Source organism: Parasteatoda tepidariorum, chromosome 5 (assembly GCF_043381705.1).
Source record: "Parasteatoda tepidariorum isolate YZ-2023 chromosome 5, CAS_Ptep_4.0, whole genome shotgun sequence".
Taxonomy (NCBI): Eukaryota; Metazoa; Arthropoda; class Arachnida; order Araneae; family Theridiidae; genus Parasteatoda; species Parasteatoda tepidariorum.
In genome coordinates, this window is record NC_092208.1 from 85,379,178 (window position 1) to 85,403,931 (window position 24,754).

A 24,754-nucleotide genomic window follows, 5' to 3' on the forward strand; every position below is an offset into this window, starting at 1 on the left:
TAATTAATAATACATATTTTATTCACAACAAACACAACACATTACAGATAACAACTCAAGTATTTCCAATATTTAAGTCACTTGGCTTTGATATTTAACAGTGGGGGAAAAAAATAAAATAACTTAAAGACTTTTGAACTAAACAGATCTGAAATAAGTATTCATAATCATCGCCCTTAATATATAATTTTAGAATCCTTGCTGAAAAAGCATATACATTAGCAAACAAAAATGATAGTTTAAGCAGAGATCAAAATTAATGACAGTGCATTGGTTTAGGACTACAGAATTTGACTCGGATCAATATAAAATAATAATCAGTGGTTCTCTGGGCCAGAAATTATAAAAGTATGTATAGTTATATCCTCCAACAACTACAGAATTCCGTAGTTTCAGAAAACATTTTGTATTGTGGTAGATAAGGTAAGGTATTAATAAATTTAACAAATTAGAAGTAAAAGAATTTTGCGCAGCACTACTTTTAAAAACCTTACACAGATATATAAAAGGTCATAATTTTGAATTCTAATCGAAATTTTGATACAAAAATTTCATCTGTTTGAAAAATTTCAGTTTTTTGTTCACAACTGTTGAAAAAAATAATTTGCTACCACCTCAAATGTTAGAAGACTTTTTTTTTTTTTTAAACTGTCTCAGTTTAATGTTTTTGGTCAGGGTCATTCTCCCAAAGTAGGCATACTTCAGCATAATTGTGAACATTACATTCTTTATATTAGTATTTTTCATTTAAAGTCATTTTATTAGCCTTTTGTTTCACAAAAATTCTAATGGAGACTAGTAAGCAGATTAGTGAAAATGTGTGAAAATTAGTAATATTTTTTTGTCATCGGTTCATTAACAAGTGACGAAATTTTCTTAATTTCTACCCTTGATGTAAGTAAATAAGAATCTAAAAGGCAACTGAAATCTGTTGAGCGACTAGAGAAATTAGAGTTGAAAGGCATGGAAAAAAATTTGATTCTCTTGTGAAATTAACATTACTTTTCAAATCTTATATATACATACTCTTCCAAAAATCAAACAGATTTGTTTTTCAATATTAGACTGATGCCTAATATTATGACAGCATAACTTAATGAATGGTTAATAAATAAATCAGATGCAAAAATTAATGAATAAGTTTTGCCTACCTTAAATATTAATTTATAGCCTCTAATGTGCATACTTTTTTCAGGAAGTGCAATTTAATATAAAAATTAAGCTATTTGCTCTCTGTCAAACCAAAAGAATAAAAACAATTAAAATACTTTTAAGTACATACTTAAATAAAGTTTTACAAAAGAGAAATTAATCAATTTGTATTTTACTTTAGCAATTGTCAGACCATAAAAATATTAATATACTTTGATTGTTTAAAGCTTTAATTTTTAAAAATTTGATAAAATTGTCTATACAATTTGATATTTACTCTTTGACACATAAGGGATGCCTGTCCCCTATTATATATATTTTTTCACACTTTAATTACAAGTAAAAATAGGTGTTGGTATTTTTTAATAATAAAAAACAGTCTAATAGTTATTAAAGAAACCTGATAGATTATTTCAATTACATTTGTACAAAAATATAAAATCCAAAAAAAGTAGTTAGAAATTTTTTTTTCCCACTCATATTCAAAATTTTACAAATAGTTGATTTTGTGAAGAAATTTCAATGATGAATAACTGTTTTTCTTAGATGCAAATAAGAGCAAATTTGAAAAAAAATGATTGTTTAGAAGAGAGCCATGTTTTGAAAATTTAACCTTTAATGCAGAAAAAGACACCAGTGTTTCATGTTGAATTTCATAACCATAAGTAATCAAAATGCTAAATATAATATTTTTAATTTATTTTGACCTAAATTAATACAAAATAATGAAAAAGTATGAAAAATATGTTTGATAAAAATTCTGCATCAAAGGTTGAAAATTCACGAGTGCAAAATCCGTTTTCCCGATTATTTCGGAACTCATCTTGAAAAATAGAGTTGGAAAGAAATTTCAAATGAAGAGATAAAAACCTATAAGTCCATGTTGAAGAAAATTTCAAAACTTATGTAAAAAAAAAAAAAATTTATACTTTAACAAGTATAAAACTTGCTAAAATGCAAATTATAGTAAAAAAAAAAATTTCAGTTAGATAAAAAACAATAGTAGACCATAGAAGAGATCTTTTTAAAAAAAACTAAATTTCACTTATTTTTATGAAGATGGCTGGTTCTGATGCCTAAAATTTCACATTATCAATGCTCAATAACAAATATTTGTATTTGCACTAAATCATACCTCTCAAACAAACTAAAGCAAACCAATGTATAAAACAAATTACTCTCAACTCATTAATTAAAATTAAATATTTCCATTAATACAAGGGGTATAAAAACAATGGAAAAAGTCAAATGTCATGAGAAAACACATCAGGTCTAAAATTTAAGACTATTGAAGTAAAATGTTTTCAAAAGATACATTCACCTATCTAACGACATAAACCCATGCATGGCAACATGTTTGCTTTATTTACTTGCAACAAAAATAAAAGTTTCTATTTTTACTTGTCCTTCGTTACTTTTAAATTTAGTACTTTTACTTGTTTTTGTTATGTTACTTTTTGAGGGAAAATGTACAAGTATTTATGACGAAAACTCTGAAAAAAATCATTACTAAAAAAAAAAAGAAAAAAGAAGAAATTTCAAAATTTTTAAAATAGATATTTTGTTTTCAATTTATGAATTTAATGTATTTATAAATTTAATTATATTTATGCATATATTAATTATATTTAATTATATTTATTTTAATTATATTTATATTATTACAACATATTTATGAATTTAATTTAATATATCTTATAATAGTTAACTTCTTTTTCAAGAAACACCTNTGTTAATATTTTTATCAGAAATTAAATTTAAAATTGATTTTCTGAATTCTATATTTCAGTATTCTGAAATAAAAAACACGAATTTGTAAAAAAAAAAATTTTATTTCAGAAACAATTTTTTTCTTTTTTTAAATCAGCAGTGGGGACAAGTGAGGGAATGACATATTGGTATATTTTAATTACCTAAAATAAATAAAAAATAAAAATTGATAATTTTATTTTTATTCTTTTGTTAGCTTGCATTCTGAAGGACACTTTCCGTGAATTTTTTTTTTCGTAAGCTGTAAAACAAACATAAAATATACTGGGGACATGAAAATGACTGTTTTTGTGAGAATGACCCATATATATACTCTTCCAAAATTCAAACAGATTTTTTTTTTCAATCCTAGACTGATTTCTTAGATTATGACAGCATAATTTAATGAATTATTAATAAATAAATCAGAGGTAAAAATTACTGAATTAAGCACCACAGAATATTTGATAAGTTTTGCCCTGCTTAAATATTAATTTATTGTCTCTCATGTGCATACTTTTCCAGGAAATGCAATTAAATATAAAAAAATGCAGCTATTTGTTTTCAGGCAAACATGAATATAACCAATTAAAATGCGTTTAAGTACATACTTAAATAAAGTTTCACTAAAGAGAAATTAATCAATTCGTATTTTATTTTAACAATTGTCAGGCCATAAAAATATTAATACTTTGACTGTGTATAAGTTCAAGTTCTTAAAAATTTGATAAAATTATTAATACAATTTGATATTTACTCTTTAACACAGATGGGATGCCAGTGCCCTATTATATATATTTTCTGACACTTTAATTATGAGCAAAAATACGTGTTGGTATATTTTAATAATGAAAAATAATCTAACAGTTATTAAAGAAACCTGTTAGATTATTGGAATTATATTTCAACAAAAATATAAAATCCAAAAAAGTAGTTAGAAATTTTTTTTTCACTCATATTCAAAATTTTACCAATAGTTGATTTCATAAAGAAATTTCAATGATTAATAATTGTTTTTCTTAGATGCAAATAAGAGCAAATTTGGAAAAAAATTGATTGTTTGGAAATGAGCCTCGTTTTGAAGATTTAGCCTTTCATGCAGAAAAAGATACTGGTGTTTCATGTTGTATTTCATAACCATAAGTTATTAAAATGTTAAAGATCATATTTTTAATTTATTTTGACCTAAATTAATACAAAATAAGGAAAAAGTATGAAAAATATGTTTAATACAAATTCTGCATGAAAGGTTAAAAATTCACTAGTGCAAAATCTGTTTTCCAGATTATTTCAGTATTTATCTTGAAGAATAGAGTTGGAAAGAAATTTCAAATTAAGAGATAAAAACCTATAAGTCCATGTTGAAGAAAATTTCAAAACTTATGTGAAAAAAAAGAAGAAAAAAGTTTTTCCAGCAAGATTTGTACTTTAACAAGTACAAATCTTGCTGGAAATGCAAATTATAGTAAAAATAATTTTTCCGTAAGGTGAAAAACAATAGTAGAGCATAGAAAATATTTTTTTTAAAGAATAAATTTCACTTATTTTTATGAAGATGGCTGGTTATAATGCCTAAAACTTCACATATTCAATGCTCAATATCAATTATTTGTATTTGCACTAAATCAAACCTCTCAAACAAACTAAAGCAAACCAATGTATAAAACAAATTACTCTCACGTCATTAATTAAAATTAAATATTTCCAATAATACAAGGGGTCTAAAAATAATGGAAAAGGTCAAATATCATGGAAGTACATATCAGGTCTAAAATTTAAGATTATTGAAATAAAATATTTTCAAAAGATACATTCACCTATCTAACGACATAAACCTATGCAAGACAGCATTTTTGCTTCATTTACTTGCAACAAAAATAAAAGTAAGAAGTTTCTATTTTTACTTGTCCTTTGTTACTTTTTAAATTTAGTACTTTTACTTGTTTTTGTTATGTTACTTTTTGAGGGAAAATGTATAAGTATTAACAACGAAAACTCTAAAAAAAATTATTTCTAAAGGGGGGGAAAAAGAAGAAATGTCAAAATTTTTGAAATAAATATTTGTTTTCAATTTATGAATTTAATGTATTTACGAATTTAATTTAACATATTTATGAATTTAATTTAATATATCTTATAATTAACTTCTTTTTCAAGAAACGCCTTTGAGGACATCAATTTCCTGAAAAAGGGCAGCTCATTTGAAAACTTAATACCTGAAAAAGTCATCAAGCGTTTTTTTTTTTTCTTTTTTTCTTTCAGAACAAGTAACATCTAAAGGATTGCCACTCAAATCTGGAAGAAAAAAAAGTATTCCCTGTGTTTTTTCTGTACATATTATACATCATATATATTTAGAGGAAACACAACAATTACTGCCCCCTTGTGTGAATTATAGATATGGCTGGGTATATTTAAATAAATAATGCTATAGTAAATTAAATAGTTTAGTATAGCTAAAATATCCTTTTTAAATATCCAATAGATTATGCTTTGACTGGTCACTATCTTTTAAAAGACAAAAATATGAAACAAAATTCTCTGTATTTTTCTAGTTTGTAAAGAAAAAATCTAAATTCCCCGCATTTTACCTGCTAATTTAGGTGATTTTAAAATTCCCTGTATTTTCCAGGTTTTTCCCTATTCTTCCTGTATTAGTCACAACCCTGATTTATTTTCTACAAATCACCTGTGATTTGCTACATAAATACCTGAGGTGTTGAAACCAATTTCATTTTCCTGTTATGATTGCAGAGCTATCTGGGCAACAAAATATGTAACCTGGGATGCTTTTTCTGAGTTATTGGGGTTCCTACCTAAATTTTGAAGGCTTTGCATCAAATTTGCTATCACTGAATGCATCTTTCACACTTTTTGGACACCCTGTACACCTCTACTGCAATAGATTATAGTCACACAAAAAAAAACTTTAATCTTGTGTGAGGTAAATGGAATCATTATAATGGGTATTAAATGTAATTTCAATTCAGCAGATCAGTTTGGTTTGCTGAATAAATGCACGCAGGAACTTGGAACACGCTACAGTATTAGAGTCTGTCAAAACTATCAACTGGTTGGGTCATCACTGTCAGGAAGTTCTGAGCAATCAGCAGCAAGATCACAGTCACCACAGTCATGTTTATGTGCAAGCCAATCTTTACGCTGGCAAAATGTACTACAATAACTGACTCGATGACAGCCAGTACATTCGGAGAAAGCCTCTCGATCACAGTTGGCACAGTGCTAGGAAAAGATTTTTTTAAAAAAATCTATATGAAATTTGATAAAACGCACATTTTATGCAAAATGAACAATTACAAACAGAAATATACGTTGCATGAGTAAGTTTTCTTCCAGATAAACAGTCTTTAAAATTTTTAGTACTATAAATAGTTGAAAAACTAGAACAAGTGAAGAACAGAACAATTAAAACACATAACACTTATACTCTGTTACAAATTAAGGAAAAACCATTGCTTGTTTGCATCTAAGTGTGCGACAAATGAATGCTAAGCACCCATCGTGAATGTATATCAACATCTTTGATGTCATCAACAATAACGTTGCACAACTTTCCTTTTGCTTGCTTTCTTAAATCGTGTTAAATTAGAAAAACAAAACTTATTGAATAAGCAATTAAAAAGCAATAAGAATTAATAAAAATGATATCTAAAAATCCAAACAAATATACACCTTTCTGTTCGCATTTAAAAAAAAGCCGTTGAAAGAATAGTAAATATTGTTTCTTGCAGACGATTTTCTTTTACAGTGAAACAAAAGCGAAAATGTTTCTAGCATTTGATTGTTTAATTCTAGTAAGACTACGAAATGAAAACCTTGTTTTAATAATTCTATTATATATATTTTAAAAGATGGCACGAATTCAATTTCTGTCCGATGAGTTTAACTTTTAAAAGTTATTATATTGTTTTGAAAGCAGAATTGTATAATTTGGTAGCAAAATATAACAGAACGATAAGCATTCGTGGATGATTACTTAAACCCGTTACCGCAATGGTTTTTTCTTAACTTGCAATGGAGTATTTTACAAAACATTTCGTGAAAAATCAACAAAAAATTCGACAAAAATTTGGCAAATATTGTTTAAAAGTTCTTTAAAAAAAGCTGACAGGGAAACTTTTTTACAAAAGAAGATTTTTCTGTTCATATTATAATTTAAAAATACCAGAAATAATATATACACAATTATAAGCATCTTTCTCATAAAGCATGCTTCAAATGCGTTATATACACTCTGGCTTATGAAACACAGAATTATTTCATTTTTTTAGATTTGGCAAGAAAATTAAATTCAAAAATTAGTAAGATTGATTCTTTTAAAAAAAAAACTCTATGCATCTAGAATATTCAAATATTTTATTCTGAGGAAGTTTCTAGAATTATCTTGTAACATCTGTGATTGCATAAAAAGAAATAAGTGAAGTCTTTAATTAGTTAGCTAAAGTACACTGAAAGTATCCTCCTAGTACACTGAAAATTAGTACTAATTCAGTTAAAATTTTAAAAGTAGTACTACACATGTTAAGAATGTTAGATCGTGGCTAAATTCATGATTTTCTAGTGTGATTGAGTTTTGACTTGTCTTGAATTCTTGAGAGCTAATAGGGCTATTTTAATATATTTACATTGTGTGTGTCACAAATTTATGAAAAAGTTGTTTCTGCATTTTTGCTCCCTGCCCATCTTCAAATAAATAAAGTTTGTCTATATCTTGGGGCCTCCAGAGTGGAAAAGTATGTCCCACCAAAGCTTTGAGGTAAAAGTGCAACCTTTCATAAGTCATATCTTTGTTAATTTTCCTAGAAGAATTGTTGTGACACTATTTCCTGATAACAGAGCAATTAGAAAATATATTCACGTTACAAAAAGACTATTTAAATATCCTAAATATTCAATGTATTTGTAAGAAAATTTTCCGGACAAGATTGCTCCTTTGTAGAAAATACGAAGATTGCCTATGCAAAAAAATGGTCAGGTTCTATAATTAATTTGGTTTCTCATTGCCAGATTTTAAAAAGTAATTTTATTGGATCTAACTCTACAAACATTTAACCTAAAAAAACCTCAATGTGCATAAAATATTTTTAACTATTTCAGAAATACTTCATAACACTTTTAATATTTGCCAGCATATACTTTTAATATTGGCATATTTAAATATATTTGAAAGAGAGGCTATCAAACTGCAAACCAGGTTAACTCAAACCCAAGTGATTAACTGCAAAATAATTTTATAATATAAAAACTACTAATGTTTACAATTTGTCTATGGGATGACAAACGCTTATAGGATTTAATAAAAAATATAGCTATTTCTAAACATTGCTTATAATCAATTTAAAAAGTTACTTTACTGTACAATTTGTTATAAAGAATGATAAAAAATCCTAAGTATTAGTCATAAATTAATGTTTATGATATTATTTGGCTTGTAAACCATAAATTCTATTAGTTATTAGTTGATACAAACAAGTAGAGAGCATAATGCACACCAGTCAGTTTATTATGCAAATGGCTTTCAACAACATTTAAGCACCACAGAATATTTTATCAAATAATCAAGTTCAATTAGTACCTTTTGAGTATCGGATTTTTCTGTGACAAGAGCATTCAGTTTCTCTTGCATCTCCAGTTGAGCCTGTTGAAGAGCTTCTTGCACAGCTGCTTCTTTCTCATTTTTTGCTTCTAAACTAGCTCTGGATAAGGCTAACTGAGCTTCCAGGCGACAAGCACTCAGAGCCTTAAGGGAGAGAAGAAAAAAATTCACCAATTGCAGTACAAAAATGAGTTTTAAACAGTTTAACTAAAATAAAAAGTGCAACATCCTAAGCATTTCTTCAAATGGGAGATAATATTGGTATGAGCTGATAAAAAGCATGCAGGGACTTAATTTAGATGTGCAATAAAAAGGACTTTAAAGGTAGCAGATAAAAAGTTAATAAACTATGAAACGTGACAAATGACTGAACGCTACATTTAAATTGTAATACAAATATGATTTAATCAGACGTGGCCAATTAGGACAGGTATGTGTTTTGACACTTAAGTGTTTTACATTATATGTTGCACATTGTTTGGTGTAGAATTCAGAAATGGCTACGCAAATGTTTTTTTTCTTCGCCAAATTCTCTCTTAACTTAGTAAGGACTTCATTGTAATAGAATTGGTTCGCTATTTGCTTTGAACCTTTATCAATCATGATATCATATATAAAGAAAAGAAAGCGAACTTTCAAGCGTTTTCTTATGCCTCAAACTTTTCTGTTCGCTGGTGGTAAGGAAGTCTACCAGGAAAAAAATAATTTTAAAAAAAAATTGGCATTTTATTGTATCAACTCAAACTGCGAAACATCACATGCTGTCAGAACAGTTGCATTTCTGTTCTCTTTTTGCATCTGTATGAGTTTTTTATGTTAATTTCACAGAAAGTTTTAACCATTTGCAAATCTTTGCACAAAAGTCATTTCGCATTGACAAATCGGGTGCTCTATTTCTACTTCCATTTAATAAAAAAATAAATTTAGTGTTTTCATTAATTAAGACAATTTCTTTTTCATCAACATAATGTTTTGATTCACAATTAATGAATAATAATAATATACCTGTTTTTTCTCTTCCTCCATTTGATTCCTGAGATCCTGTAATGCTGCCTCTCTGGTAGCAACACATTGATTTTTCACAGTTTCTACATGTTTTTGTAAATCTAGAATTTGACGTACTGCATTCTTTACCATCTATTGTAGCACAAATTAAAATTTAATAATAACTAATAAAATTTATGAGAACATAAATATTTAAAATACGTTACTAAAGAGTTTTTACAAAAGATAACTTTTTAAAATATTACAATTCAATATAAGTTATAGGTGATTTGTCAAAAACAAATACCAGATTCATGTTGTTTTAAACTAAAAATATTTACAAGGAATGCACAGAAATTTTAAGTAATAAAAATGTATTTTTTGTTGTTTAAAAAAGTTAATCAGCAAACTTTATATTACATTGAAGTATTTCATAAAGTTATTTCTACAAATAAATATACTATGTTTTTTTTTCTTTAAAAAAAAGGAAAGAAACAAGTTAAAGTATAATTTCTTAATTTCAAACAATATAAAATATGTAAGTCTCACCTGGATGAAAAAGGTCACTATCGACTTGACTGTGTTGTAAAAAAATCAAGTTTGAAAAATATTTGGAGACCATTCAGATATATCTTTTTAATTAAACGTATTTCTTTCCTTCCTTTTTAATAAGAATTTAAAATGAGCTCGAGTTCAGGTCTGACAGAAACCTTTAATAGATAGACCATAGAAATAAAGAATCACAAAGAAGGATCTAACTTTAAACTTAGTCCTGATCAAACTTGAATTTAAATGAATTATTATTTTATAAAATTCAAATGTGTGATTAGAGCCACTGAAATTTCAACAGCATAGATTTCAGTCATATCTCAGCAGGTAAAAAAATGCACATTGTTATGCAACAAAAAAAAGCTAATAAAATAAGTAATTACACAACAATATAAAACAAGGAAATAGCACTTAAACTTAATTTAAACCCAATAAAATCATTTAAGAACAATTTAGATAGTTAATTTAGGTACAATTTGAGCATTTACAAGAAAAAAATGTTGATAGTTAGTAAAAATGCCATTAAAATACTTGTAACATTTCAATTCCCTCTAAATTACTCTAGAATAGTTTCTTAACAGAGGAAAAGGTATCTACTTACTACTTAAAGGTATCTACTTACACTAGGTATCTACTTACTTCTTCTAATTGCCACCAATGCTTTTGTTCTGTTATATCTACTACACTTGACACTAATTTGGGTAGTTTGGATTCAGGCTTCACAATTACTGAATCTGAAATATCAAAGACAGTATAAAATCCAAAGAGAATACTTAGTATTGTGTTAACAAAGTTAAACAAATAAGTATAACACACAAATACCATTTACCATAAAAAATCAATTGCTAGTAAAATACAATTATTACAAAGTTAATAATAAGGCAGTAAATACTCATTTCTTAACTCAATAACATTTCTATAAAAACATAATACTCAGTAGCATCTATTACAAATAATATGATTATTGATAAAAATAGAACTCAAGATTAAATGAGTAAAGATAGTACTCTAACTTTTTTTAATAACCTAAATATTCAGTTACTCCTCAAGATTACCATTCTAATAAAAATAAATTCTTTTATATCATAAAAAATCAAAATTTATTTTTCATTTACTTTGCTGATACTTAAAAAAAAAAAAAAAAAAAAAAAAATGAAAAGCTTAACTGAATATTTTTTGCAGTGACCCTTGAATTCACAAAATACTTTTCATCACAATTTTTTTTATCTAATTGCAGTAGAATTTTAAATGTTTTATTGGAATATTAAATATATGAATCTAAAAATGTTTCTTAAATAATTTCTAATCTTCATTTTTAGACAATTTCTTGAACCCCCTAATCAGAAAGAGATTGTGTTTTCCTTTGGGCTCATATCATGTTTTGACTGTGCATATGATTTGCTGAACCAAAATAGTATCAATTGGCAACAGAGCGTTCTCTAATACTTAAATGGTTTTGTTGATAGATTTTTCCAATAAGCGGAAAATTTTTCGTAGCATTCTGTAATATTTTTTTTCTTTTTAATTTCTGTGTTAAATTATTTACATGCATTATTAACAAAAAATTAACTTTTGCATTTGATATGAAAACAGCATCATTATAAAATATTTTCCTTTAATTTTAAAAGGAAATAGAAGCAGATGTTATAAAAAACATTAAATTATTAATAGCCACTAATCTCTTGAATAATTAATAGCTACAAATATCAAAGGAGTGCCCAGACAAAAAAAAAATTTTTGAGGCATTAATTTAAAAGCTGAATTTTAGGTATCTTATTTGAAAAACATGCAATATCTATTGAAACTATCCATACACATACACATTATGTTTTGAAGTATTTAACTTTAACATTTTATTAACTGATACTGGTGAAATATTGATTACATTTTCTGCAAAATCCAATAAAATCTTTTCTCCATAAAATACACAGATAAGGGCAGTGGACCTAATCGTTAAAACTAATTAGCCATTTCCTTAAAATACAGCACAGAGTAAAAAAAAAATTTTTTTCGAATTTTTAGCCTTAAAAGCTTTTTTTTAGGCATGTAAACTGTGATGTAACAATGAACACAGCCAACCCTCGCATTATCAAAAGAAAGGGTACTCTATGAATCCAAAAATTACACTATGAATTTCTAAGACAGAACCTAAAACAACTTTCATGCAATTTATAAAAAAATTCTAAAAGTTCATATCATTCTGTTTGTGCAAAATAAAAAACATAGAAATTCAAAAAAATATTATTTGAATGTTAAAATCCAAAAGGAAGAACAGAAGAAGTTAAGATTGTCTTCCCTATGACAATTGGTTAAACAATAAGAGAACTTGTATTTATCATTCCTAAATTGATGATTTAATAACATGTAAAAGAATTAAATTTCAAGGTAAAAAATTTAAATACAGTAAAACCTCGTTAAGTCGACACTCAAGGGACCGAACATTTTCGACGACTTAAGCGGAGTGACGACTTAAGTGGAGTTAGAAATATCTTTAAAAAAACTAAAATAACATTGAAATTTTTTAATGGACTGCAATAGGATTCGTTGAGAAAAATTAGATTTTTAGAATGTAATGCACATGCAAATAAATGTGTAGAAAAGGAATACAAATACTTTTGTATAGTTACCACTTTTTATTTTTATTTCTGAGCATTAAAATAGCTTAACATAGTGGATTGATGCAGGAATTGTTGATTGCTGTTAACCTTCTTTTCCAATATCATCAGCGCCTTGAANGTTAAGATTGTCTTCCCTATGACAATTGGTTAAACAATAAGAGAATTTGTATTTATCATTCATAAATTGATGATTTAATAACATGTAAAAGAATTAAATTTCAAGGTAAAAAATTTAAATAATTTTTTTTTTCTTTACACAAAACAAAAAAATTATGTTTTTAGGTTTACTCCATATTTAATAATAATTTCATTTGTCAATTTTTGTCTAATTCTTAGGGGAAAAAATTTGTATAAAATTAAAAGAAATAGTGAAACAAATGACATAATAAAACAATGATATAATATAAATACAACAGGAAACCACAAATGTAATAAAAAATTATACCAGCACACACTGCATTTCCACTTTCTCTAGTAACAAGTGGCACTAAAAAAAATAAGAATATTTTTATTTAGTACACAATCTTTTTTCAAAAAAAGTTACTTTTCATATGAATAAAAGAAAAAAAAAGATCAGTTCAAAATTTAATAGGCATCGAGTAATTTAAATTAAATAGCACCACTCAGATAGGTTAAAATTTTGAAGAAGAAAATGGATTAAAATAAGTAAAACACTCTAAACTAATATTGTGCAATACATTTAAAAGCAGAATATAATGTAATAATGAAAGAGATGGATAACTTAAGCTTTCTTTTGCTATGTCATGATACAGTTTCACAAGCCCCTAATAATAACACAATTTCTCTGATGATATGTTATTTCAATATTGAATTAATTTAATTATTTGTCTCTCTTTGACACGCTTTTATGTTATAATTTCATACATGCACTATATAGTACAACGGAATAATCAAATTTTATCAACCATTTGAGAATTGGTCTAGAAACAAACATTATCATTTCTTGTTCAAAATCATATGCACATTGAATTGAAATACGGAGATTGGGACTAACAAGACTATTGTAAATGTATAAGTGCAAAGATATAATAATATGTATAAGTAACAAACATTCTCATTTCTTATTTAAATTCAAAAGAAAATTGAACAAAATAGAGCTTTGAATTGAAATAATGTGAGTGGAGCTAACAAGACTACTGTAAACATAAAAGTGCAAACAGATAATTTTTTTTTTTAATAAGTGAAAATTTTAAAATCACATTTACATTAAAAATTGTTACAGTAAATAAATAAATTTATTACCAGTGCAAATTGTAGTTCCAGTGTTACTGGTGACCATCGGAACTGTAAAGGAAAGAAAAAAGTATTTAAGAAATGTCATAATAAGAAGAATTATTTTCTAAAGAAAAAAAAAACGAAACAGGAAACTCTAATAATGTAACACTGTAATAAAAAAACATACACATCATAATAAATATATTAAAAATGAATTATCTCAAGGAACTGAATTGAAAAAGATATATTTGATGATTTCAAAACTTCATTCACTTCAAAAATATGAAGATGGTAATAAAAGTAGACTTATTTTGAGTGGTCAAAAAAAGACAAACACTCTCAAAACTCACCAAACGTGAATAAGGAAACAAAAGTGATTTTACCAGGACTATTGTAAATGTGTAGAACAAATAAAAATTTTGAAATCACACATTTTAAATGTGAAAAATCCCTTTTGTTTCCTTTTTTTTTGACTGGCAAAACTTTAGAATGGGCGTCAATTTTTGAGTGCTCAAAATATGTTGACTATTATTACCATCTACATATTTTTGCAGCAAATGAAGTTTTTAAATCATCAAATATATTATATAAACAAACATAAATAAATATCTTTAGGGTGGCAGAAATCAACAGTATATAATTGATTTTAAGTTAATAAATCTAAATATTACCAGCACAAATAGTAGTTCCATTATCCCTGGTAACCAAAGGAACTGGAAAATGAAACAAATCTAAGTGACTATTTTAATGCATATGTTCATATGCACTAATTTTAATATGTTTAATGGATTAATACCAAATTGTTCTCCTACAATTTAACAAAACCATAACATCATATATGATTTACTTTATCAATATAAGTCTTAAATTTTTTTTAAACATAAAATGAGAATTTGCTTTTAAAATTCTAATTTAATTTTATTTTAAAAATGTCTTATAACTCCTGTTTATCAACTTGAAAAATATTATTGAAATGTATACATCAGTAGATAATAATTTTTAATATAAACTTAAAATTATCAAAAAAAAAAGTTCTTTATTTAAAATAAAAATATTAAGTTTCGCAAAATTTTGCACATTTTTGAATAAATTAAATTTTTATTTACTTTTTTTTAGTTATAAAATTTTATAACTAAAAAAAATTATAACTATATTTTTATTATAAAAATTTTAGTTATTATATATAGCAGGGGTCTGTCTAGGTTTTTCTGAGAGATACCTATTTAGAGGATATTTAGACATAATTTGAGAAAATTAAAAATTATATTAAAAAACCAACACAATATGGTAAACATATGGATTTATCGTTTCTTACGGGATACAAAAATAAAATTTTAAGAAAAAGTATTTTGTGAAACTGCCGTTTTTCCTAAAGTTAAATTTGTGAAGGTAGCGCTAAACAGAAGAAAATTTGGCCTAGACAGCCACCTGTATAATATTTATTTTTTATTTAATACATGAAAACACATTACATGATAGCTCATGCATCAGTGAGAAAGAAACAGTTGACACTGAAGAAGTTTTCATAAAAAATCTCTCTTCTAATTTTCAAACTTATTCTAGTTTGGGTTGTAACTTGCTTACCAGTTTTTACTAATTTCAATTCAACAAAAATATACAAATTGAAAATAACAGTCAACATGTTTCAAGTACTACAAACAGGCACGCATTTTCAAGACGAAAATAAAAAGTTTATTTTTAGTTTTAAAACAAAAGCTTGTCTTTCCATTTTTCATTGGCAACTTAAAATTTCATATTTCTAATCACTTTTGCTTCTTCTCATTCACTTCAGGCAATTTTTGAAAATCAGTGTCTGTTTCCAAGGACTTGAAACATGACTATTACTTCTGATTTCCATATTTTTGAACCAAATGAAGTTTTTAATTTAGTAATATTTTACTGCTTCAGTGTTTAGGAATAATTTATTTAATTGTTTATTCTACATTCATCATTAATTAATTCATACTAAAACATACCTGTTCTTCACTTTTCATCTATGTATACAGCCAATTTGTTATTTTTAGTCCTTTTCATAATTCCATTATTTTCAAATATTTTTTAATTGAAAAAATATATCATCTTACATTTTTCATGTTCCTTTAAATTAAAATTTATATGAATTCAATTGAAAGAAAAAGACATGATCATTTTATTATGCACTTTGATACAAGTGTTGTAAATTGAATACTGTAAGTTAATGATATTAAATAATGCTAAAGTATAACATTTTCATATGTACTCATAAACAAATTCTATTAAACTCATTCCATTAATTTTAATTTAGAACATAAAGTATTTTTGAATCAAACCAAAAAAAAAAAAAATTAAAACTGGTTCAAACAAAAACAGAAAAATGAGTTTTTCAGTTTTAGTGAAGAAAAAAAAGTTTTTTTTTCCAACCCTGATTTTATATGATGTTTATATACCTGTTAATCCACTAACAACAGATTCAGGTGTCAAACTAGTTGAAGTAATATCATCAGTGTGAAGTTCTGCTGGAGCAGATACAATATCTAAAATTATGAAAAATAGAATTTCAACATACAATATCTAACATTAGGAAAAATAGAATTTCAACATACAATATCTAAAATTATGAAAAATGGAATTTAAACATGATTGAATAACAGCTAAAAATTATTTTGAGTAGTTTAATGCACAAAAAATGAGACTAGTTTTTCATTAGCAATAATAAAGCACATACTTACTGTCACTAGTAGGCAGTGCGACGTTTGTTTCAACTTTTAACCTTGGATGTTGGCGTTTCCTCCTTTTATAAGGCGTGAAAAGTCTCACTGGTCCACTCTATCAAAACGAAAAAATATATGGAAATCAAGGCAAATTAATGGAATTATTTTTCAGAATTATAGATTTTTTTAATCTATAATTATGAATTGAATAATTTAATTAATTTCTTAGTAATTTTGAAAGATTTAAGACAACTTAAGATAGTAAATCCAACAAGGTTAACACACAGCCTAATGTTTGCAGTTGAATATGTGGCTTGAATTTACTCAATTCTTTTTACGTAAATATCAACAAACTACTTTTTAGTTTCAGACTTTGAAAGTTTTTTACAGTTTAGAAAATGTCTGGAAAGGTCAACAAAAAAAATTCCTTATCAAAGAAACCTAATGGATAGCAGAATCTTTTTTTTTCCATTTTCCATTAAATTTCTCTCAAAAATATTTAGCCATTTCCACCCTTCTTTCCCAAATTTGAGATAAAAAATAATCAGCCCATGGCGTGACAATTTGTAATCTGTGTAAAATCTAATATGCCTTTAAAAAAATCAAAACAGAAGGTTCAAAGATATTTCCCATTTGTACGGATGGTATCTTCAATATAAATGTAAACAATAACAATCTCAAGCTCAATACCTGCTCTAGTTCCCTTTTGAAAGTTTGCAACAGCTTACTACCGCTTATTCTGCAAGGCGATATTTTCAAACGGATAATTTTGTTTTAAATAAAAGTAAATTAGATAATTTCTGAGCTCAAATTTGCCGTATTTCATAAGATATTAATGTTATTAAGTAATTCTGGTGAGTTTTAAGTGAAAATTTGTTTTAGTTGCTTATAGATACATTGTTAAAAAAGGTTTCATGGTTGCTAGATTTTGAATAACTTGCTTTTTTGGTAGTCCTGATTTGCCTCTTTAAAATTTGTTTATTACTGTTTGTTCCTGTTTCAAGCTGTGCACCATCTTATCTTAGTGTTAGCACCTTTAGCATTGTAAACACAAGTAATAAGTAATCAAATACCACGTTTGCAAGAATCTCAAAACACAATGATCACGTTGTAAGCCAAATGACTTTAAAATACACGGGAAACAGTAACCCAGAAGTATAGGCGGTATGGAGCTTGCAGCGTTCCCTAGTGTAGAAAACACCATCCTTTGCTGACTGGCAGCAAGTTTTGCTAATCACTCTATATGTATGTAATATTACAATGTATATGCATTTGCAATATGTGAAATAAGTAGGATATAGCAAAATTCATCTAGTAAAGTATGTTTAGTTCAAAAGGTGATTTTTAATGGCCAGGCATATAAATTAAAAACAGGTTACAGTATAAAAATTTCTTGTAACCGATAAAATATTTTGAAAGGTAAAAAATTTTGTAAAACAGAATGATCCATAAAAGAGCACCTTAAATTTAAGAATTTAATTGAAAAAATTTCTAAATATTATCAGAATCAAAATTGAAATAAGTATCAGCATTTATAATTTTATTTATTGATTGACATTTAAAATGAACAATTTACATCCGACACCAAGATGAAATAATTTCAAATTAATTATAGGTATTATATGTTTTAAAAACTGTATAGATTATTTTATTTAAATGTAAGCTACAAAATTTAATTTGATTTAAAATTCTAAACAAATTCACAGAATGTAAAGGATACATAACCAAGTAATCATGTTTAAATTATGTGTGATTTACATCCAACACCACAGTTTAATCCATTTAATATGTAGGTATTTATTATTATCAGATTGTAAAATTAAAGTATTTTTTGATAGAATATAGTAACTATGTAGTATTTTAAATACAAATTTAATACTTTTTTTAGTTCAATTTATAGTTCATAAAAGAAATTGTTCTAAGAAATTTTAGTTCGTTTATTACATGTGTGGCAATTCTATGGTGTACCCATAGAATTGTCCAATCACAGATTTAGTAAATATGTATTTTATACACATTTTATGCTTAGGGTAAAACTGTAGTTGAATACCACTTCAGATGACATTTTAAAAGTTGCCAATTTGGCATTTCTTTGAGAACTTTTCTCAAGTTCACATTTGAAATCAAAATAACTGTATAAAATAAATTAGCAGCATTTTAAATTAGAAAATTAACAAATAATTACAATAAAATTGTCACAAATCAAAAGAACTTAAGAAAATAAATAAAGATTTTAAATTAAAACTGAATAAAACAAATAAATTTTGAATTTGAAAAGGAAACTTTACTTGTCTATCATGCAGGTAGATCTTTATTAAATTAGAAAATTAGTAAATAATTAATAATAAGAACATTTTTGCAAGTCAAAATAGCTAAACAAAAGAAATGAATCGAAAGAAGAAGAAAAATTTCACCCAGGGTGGGATTAAACTACAATTCAACCATGCTCTGAAGTTAAGGTTAATGAAGACATAAAAACTATATTCAACTATTATAATGAGACAAAATTAAACAGATACTAACAGACACATCTGGTGAGCCATCCCCATATAAATTATCATCACAACAGTTGCCACAAGTACAAGTTGTTGCATGTGGCCGAAGAATGCCTTGTTCAATTAAGCACTGTAAAGTACGACCGCCGTAACGAATGCTACGTTTCCAGTCTTTGCTATTTCCACGGCCACCTAATGTCTCAAACTCTGAAGGAGTAACCCATGAACCATTCACCGAAATGCAACGTCCTCTGCTACCTGAAATAAAGAACATAATAGCTTTTCTTATGAACTTAAATAATGTTCTGCAAAACCAGGGTAGGCAAGTTTCTGTCAATTGATGGTTTCAACCATAGTTTAGCATTCAACCATCATCTTATAAATAAATACATAATCAACTTAGTCATTATATGCAAAATAAATTTTTATTTACTCGCATTTTAACTCCTCTTTTCTCTATAGTATGTGCTTGCAAAAAAAAAAATAGTTTTGAAGTCCTCTGTACTCAATAGTATATTTTTGAATTTTGTATCAATAAGACTGAAATTCAAAATTACTCTTTTTTTATTGATGATGAGCTGTATGGACTAGAATATATACCTACTAAGACTATCATAAAAGAATAAAATAACATGTAGTTAGTAAATTTGTTCTAAATTAATAGCCTGAAAATTTAAATTTTCAAGTAGAAGCCAGCGGCAGGGAGTAACAGGAAAGTAGTAATTTAGTAGCCCCTTTTTTCCTCCAACCTAATGAGCTGGTGACCGATACTGATAGGACCTTTTCCTTTAATAGCCTCTTTTTATTTTTATTTATTTATTTATTTTTATTTACTTATTTTTATTTTTTTGCTCGGATTTAATTAAACAGTAATTTAAGTTAATTCAACAATAAAAATAGCATAAATATGTGAAAAAATTCACTCCTAAACTTAAATTATAACTAATAAATACACAGAATGACTATGTTTTTAATAGGAAAATTTTTTTGAAAAGCACCATATTTTTTTAACAAAAAATTTTTTAGAAATTTTATCGGACCTATCATTCCCCCAGGGTTGCCTGAATTTCCCCAAAATCCTTCTTCTTGATATCAAACATATTCTGCTTCCCTGCATAAAAGAACAAATATTGAGAATCAAACAAAACATTTTCTAAGAGCTTAGACAATTATTGGCAATTACTTTAGTTTTGCTTAATCTAAGAAATCTGTCTAAATTATGACATGAAAGAATTAAAATCAATATTTAGATTTATAATAATTAACAACTCATAGTTATTACCTACAATATAAACTGTATAGTTCTAATGTAGCAAATAATACTGATCTTAGAGTATTAGGAGTTAATGTTTTTATAAATTATGTTTGCTGACCGGAGTGTGATGGGGTCAAGGAACTGGCCTTGCAATAGAAAGATTCTCGGTTCGAATCCTGGGCCAGGCATGGATATTCTTTCATTCTCTGCACTATCTGTCAATTTCTAACGTCGGCCACCTAATATGGTGGCCCTGAAAGAGTGGCCAACAAATCTGCCCGGGAAATGCTTGGATTGACGAAATGTTAACACAAGTGGGCATTGGAAACAAAAATAAAACATGTTTTAATAAAAACTAATTAATAGTTTCAATAATTCTGGCTATATTTTTTATAGATAATATAAAATTAAAAATCATAATTATGGCAATATATAATGCAATTATTGTCCATGATTTACTATCATATAAAATGTCCCCAATGACAATAAAAACTTATTCCAGGTTTTTGACGTGTCATGTCAAAAACCAGTTTTTAACATCAAAAACCCAACCCTGCAGGAAACCTAGGGTTCCATAGAAAGATCACAGGAGCTCCAAGAGCTCTGAACATTTTTCTAACAGCAATTATATTTATATCAACAGAATAATCCAAACTTTGTTTAATATTTCAACTGCTTAGATAAAATTATCTATGCTACATAATTTCATTTGAGCAATTATGTTTGGAAAAAAGAAGTACAGTAGAACTCCAATTATCCGAACTCCAACTATCCGAATCGTTGATTATCCGAATCGCTTTTAGAATTCCTATGGAAATATGAAAATATAGTAAAAAGATAAGTTTCTCTTTTTTTTCCTTTTTTTATATGAATAAAATAAAATTTTAGTAAAGCCAGGGAAAGATTTATGCAGAGAAAGTTTACAGGATAGGACAAAGATTTGTGGAAAAGCTAAGATCTTTGCTGAAAAGCTGTATTATTTATCTTTCAAAGCAAGTAACGGCTGGCTAAGGAATTTTAAGTATAGGCACGGTATTCGTGAACTAGATTTAAGTGGTGAAAAGTTATCTGCAGACTCCAAAGCTTCTGACGAGTTTATTGAAAAATGTAAAGTTATAGCAGCCTCATACGATTCCGACTTCTTATACAACGCCGATGAGTCTGGTCTAATATGGAAAGCTTTACCCAAAACCACTTTAGCCTCTAAAAGAGAGTGCAGTGCCAAAGCCTCCTAGTGCTCCAGGGCATAAAGCTAGTAAAGACCGCGTTACTGTGCTTAACTGCGCGAACTCAACTGGGAGCCATAAAATACCCCTTTTGTTAATAGGGAAGTCAAAACGCCCAAGAGCATTTAAAAATGTCAAAAAACTTCCCCTATTTTATAAAAACCAATACAAAGCTTGGATGACTGCAGCACTGTTTACAGAGTGGTACGATGAAATTTTCATTCCTGAAGTGAAAAAACGCCAAAAATCTGTTGGAAGTCCTGTGTTTTTGATTGTCGATAATGCACCAACTCATCCCACAGAAGAATTGTTGAAATCCTTAAGAATCCTTGAAATCCTTAAGAATCCTTAGAAGAAATCCTTAAAAACATTTTTTCCCCTCGTTTCCACTATACATACAGTAATTAATTAAAATAAGCATTTTTTTTTTTTAAAATCCAATTATCCGAATTTTTGATTACCCAAACGGGGTACGGTCCTAATTGATTCGGATAATTGGAGTTCTACTGTACCAAAATTTAGAAAACAAATATGGCTTCAATAATAATTCATTGAATAAATTATGAAAAGAATATGCACATATAAAAAATTCCATAAGTATTGCTCATAGAACTTTTCAAAATATAATGATCAAAATCAAGAATTAAGAAGTTTCTCTGTTAACTATTCTCGACATTTATAACAGCGAAAATCATAATTTAACTTATTTTATACATTTTCTGCATATATGCATAAACCAAGAACTTAATTAGCATTTAAATTATTTCATTCTTTGAATCAAATGTTTACAAAATAATTAGTCAGTCTTTTTTTTTCTTCCTTTCTTTTTTTTTATAGTCACTGCTGCTAATGAATTTCATAATAAAGTCGAGTTTTTGCAAAAGAAAGCTCTATCATTTAGAGTTCAATAGCCAAAAAGAATTGTGAAACACTGTCTTAACTGATTAATTAAAGAAATAAAAAGCTGTTAATATTAAGTAAAATGCTAATGACATTGATAAACTTAGCTGAATGATTTTTCAGCCTGATTAATACAGGATCTGAACATTTTAATCAGCTCAAATTAAATTAACCGCCATTTTATAGGAAATCTCTGAATAAAATCAATTTATTTTTCTCAGAAAAAATCTTTGAATTAAAAATTTTCAAAACATTTTAATATAGAAGTATCTAATTTTGGTTATTTTTAGATTAATTTTCATAGATTTAAAACTTATTCTGAAGACATTGTGGTGTAAATAGATTTCAATTAGCAAAAATTACATTATTTGCTATGAAATAAATAAATTTCATTACTTTGGGAATGACATTTCAAAAATTTACGTATTATTTTCAAAATGCAAATGAAGATAGAAAAGTAACTCACTTATATAGTTTAAACCAACTTATATAGTAAAAATATATTATATAAGTACCTACTTATACAGTTTACATGAAGAAGAGAAAAAAACATCTCAGTATTGATTTAAAATAAAGTTATAAGCTTTTTGTAAAATATTCTATAATACATGGCCATATCATTAACTAAGATATAAAATACTTACAACAATTCTAAGGTTAATTTATCATTTATTTTACTTCTTGAAAAGCAAATTATGAAAAACAAAAACTCTGTAAAAAGTCGCGATGATTTAAAAATACTTAAAACAAAAGCACTATAAAAACAATTAAAAACATATCAGTTTTAACAAATTTCTTCAAAGATTAATTCTTTCCTTTTCTTGAATTTCATGGTCTCTTCTTTTTCTTAACTCAAAGCTAATCTAAACACTATATTTTATTCGTGAATATCATATCATATAATTATAAAGATATCATATAATTATGAATCGAAGATATTCATGTCAAAAAGAATTATTCTTTTCTTAAATTTCACAAAATAATTTCTTTTTTCATTCAAAACTAATGAACACACTAAATATTTTATTGGTGCAGATCGAAATATTTAGTATCATAGGATAAATAATTTCATACTATAATTATTCATGAAAGATATTCATGTCAATAGGAACCAGACTCCCTTCAAATTTCATAAAACATTATTCTTTTTTCTTCATAATTAAAATCTAAAATTTTATTGAATATTTTGATGTAGTAAGAGTAGATTTCATGTTATAAAATACACACAGAAGATATTATTTTAACTAACCTGATCCAAACTTATTTTTATGAAGTTCTCCACGAACAGTCCGACACCTGACCGGTAATACAGGATCGTATACAGATGGGTCAAAGTTTATAGTATTTTTTTCAGGTACAGATAAACTCCGATTTAAAGAGTTAAATGTTATTGTCGGTTGACTGTTCTTTAACACATCCAAGGAAGCTGGACTATGTATTATAATACGAGTTGTTTTAAGTGGATCTTGGTCTAACAATATATTGTCAGTGGCACTGGTGACCAAAACATTGGGAGGCATGCGGATTTCGTTGACAGTTACCAGCTGCTGGCGATCGGCATCCTCCGATTCGGAAATTCCCGATATAGCACTAACGACATCGTCCGAGCGGTCGTTCGGTATATCTTCGTCTGTCAAACCTAAATCCATTGGATCTACCATAATAAACAGATGGAACTTTGAAATTTACCTAAGACAACACATTATTTAAGGCATGCCTGATATATATTGCTCGAACTGATGCAATCCGAAACCTGATACCATGCAAACGTAGGGTAACAATATGGCGCCCTTTTCTTATGACGTCAAGCTACGTCATAGTTTGTTCCTGACCTTTTAATGCATAAAGGGCTTCCCCACACGATGTTGAAGGACGTAAATAAACAATATCTAGTTTACCTGTCTAGCGTAGGGGTCGAAATTGTCTTAAAAATTAGGTCATTCCCTTTTTTTTTTTTTTTTTTCAAATGAAAGTGGGAATTGATTACTGTAAACTACTAACCAACTAAAAAAAAGAAAAGAAAACTTTAAGGAAGCATATACAGTTGTGTAATATACTATGTTGAAAGGGAAAAAGAAAATATGTATATCTTTTTTTATAAATTTTAAAAGAAATTAGAATTAGTATGTAATATGCGACAAAACAATTCATAAAAACAGATTCTGCCATTATTTTATTATTACAAAAATATTTTTAAAATTTTTTTTCCCTTAAGTAATGTTTTGGTTTTCAAAAAGCCCAATTTTAAAAATTTAAATCAAGTTAATAAGTTATTTAAACATA

At 26.8% G+C, this 24,754-nt stretch overlaps 1 protein-coding gene across 2 annotated transcripts; it reads right to left on the bottom strand.

The window, feature by feature from the left end:
• On the bottom strand, positions 1 to 24,345 carry LOC107457284 (deformed epidermal autoregulatory factor 1 homolog). 2 transcript variants are annotated; one of them, XM_016075419.3, is made up of 12 exons: positions 23,721 to 24,345; positions 19,119 to 19,348; positions 16,614 to 16,710; positions 16,332 to 16,418; positions 14,577 to 14,618; positions 13,933 to 13,974; positions 13,115 to 13,156; positions 10,691 to 10,785; positions 9,524 to 9,655; positions 8,498 to 8,662; positions 5,065 to 6,144; positions 1 to 2,879 (listed from the first exon to the last, which is right to left on the bottom strand). In XM_016075419.3, exons 1-11 carry the CDS (start codon positions 24,130 to 24,132, stop codon positions 5,968 to 5,970), a joined length of 1,521 nt encoding a protein of 506 aa, XP_015930905.1. In that variant the 5' UTR covers positions 24,133 to 24,345; the 3' UTR covers positions 1 to 2,879; positions 5,065 to 5,967. The 2 variants fall into 2 exon arrangements, with proteins under 2 accessions (XP_015930905.1, XP_015930906.1); XM_016075420.3 differs by lacking the exons at positions 1 to 2,879; positions 14,577 to 14,618 and having other exon boundaries at positions 5,636 to 6,144.
• Between the last annotated feature and the right edge of the window lie 409 nt (positions 24,346 to 24,754).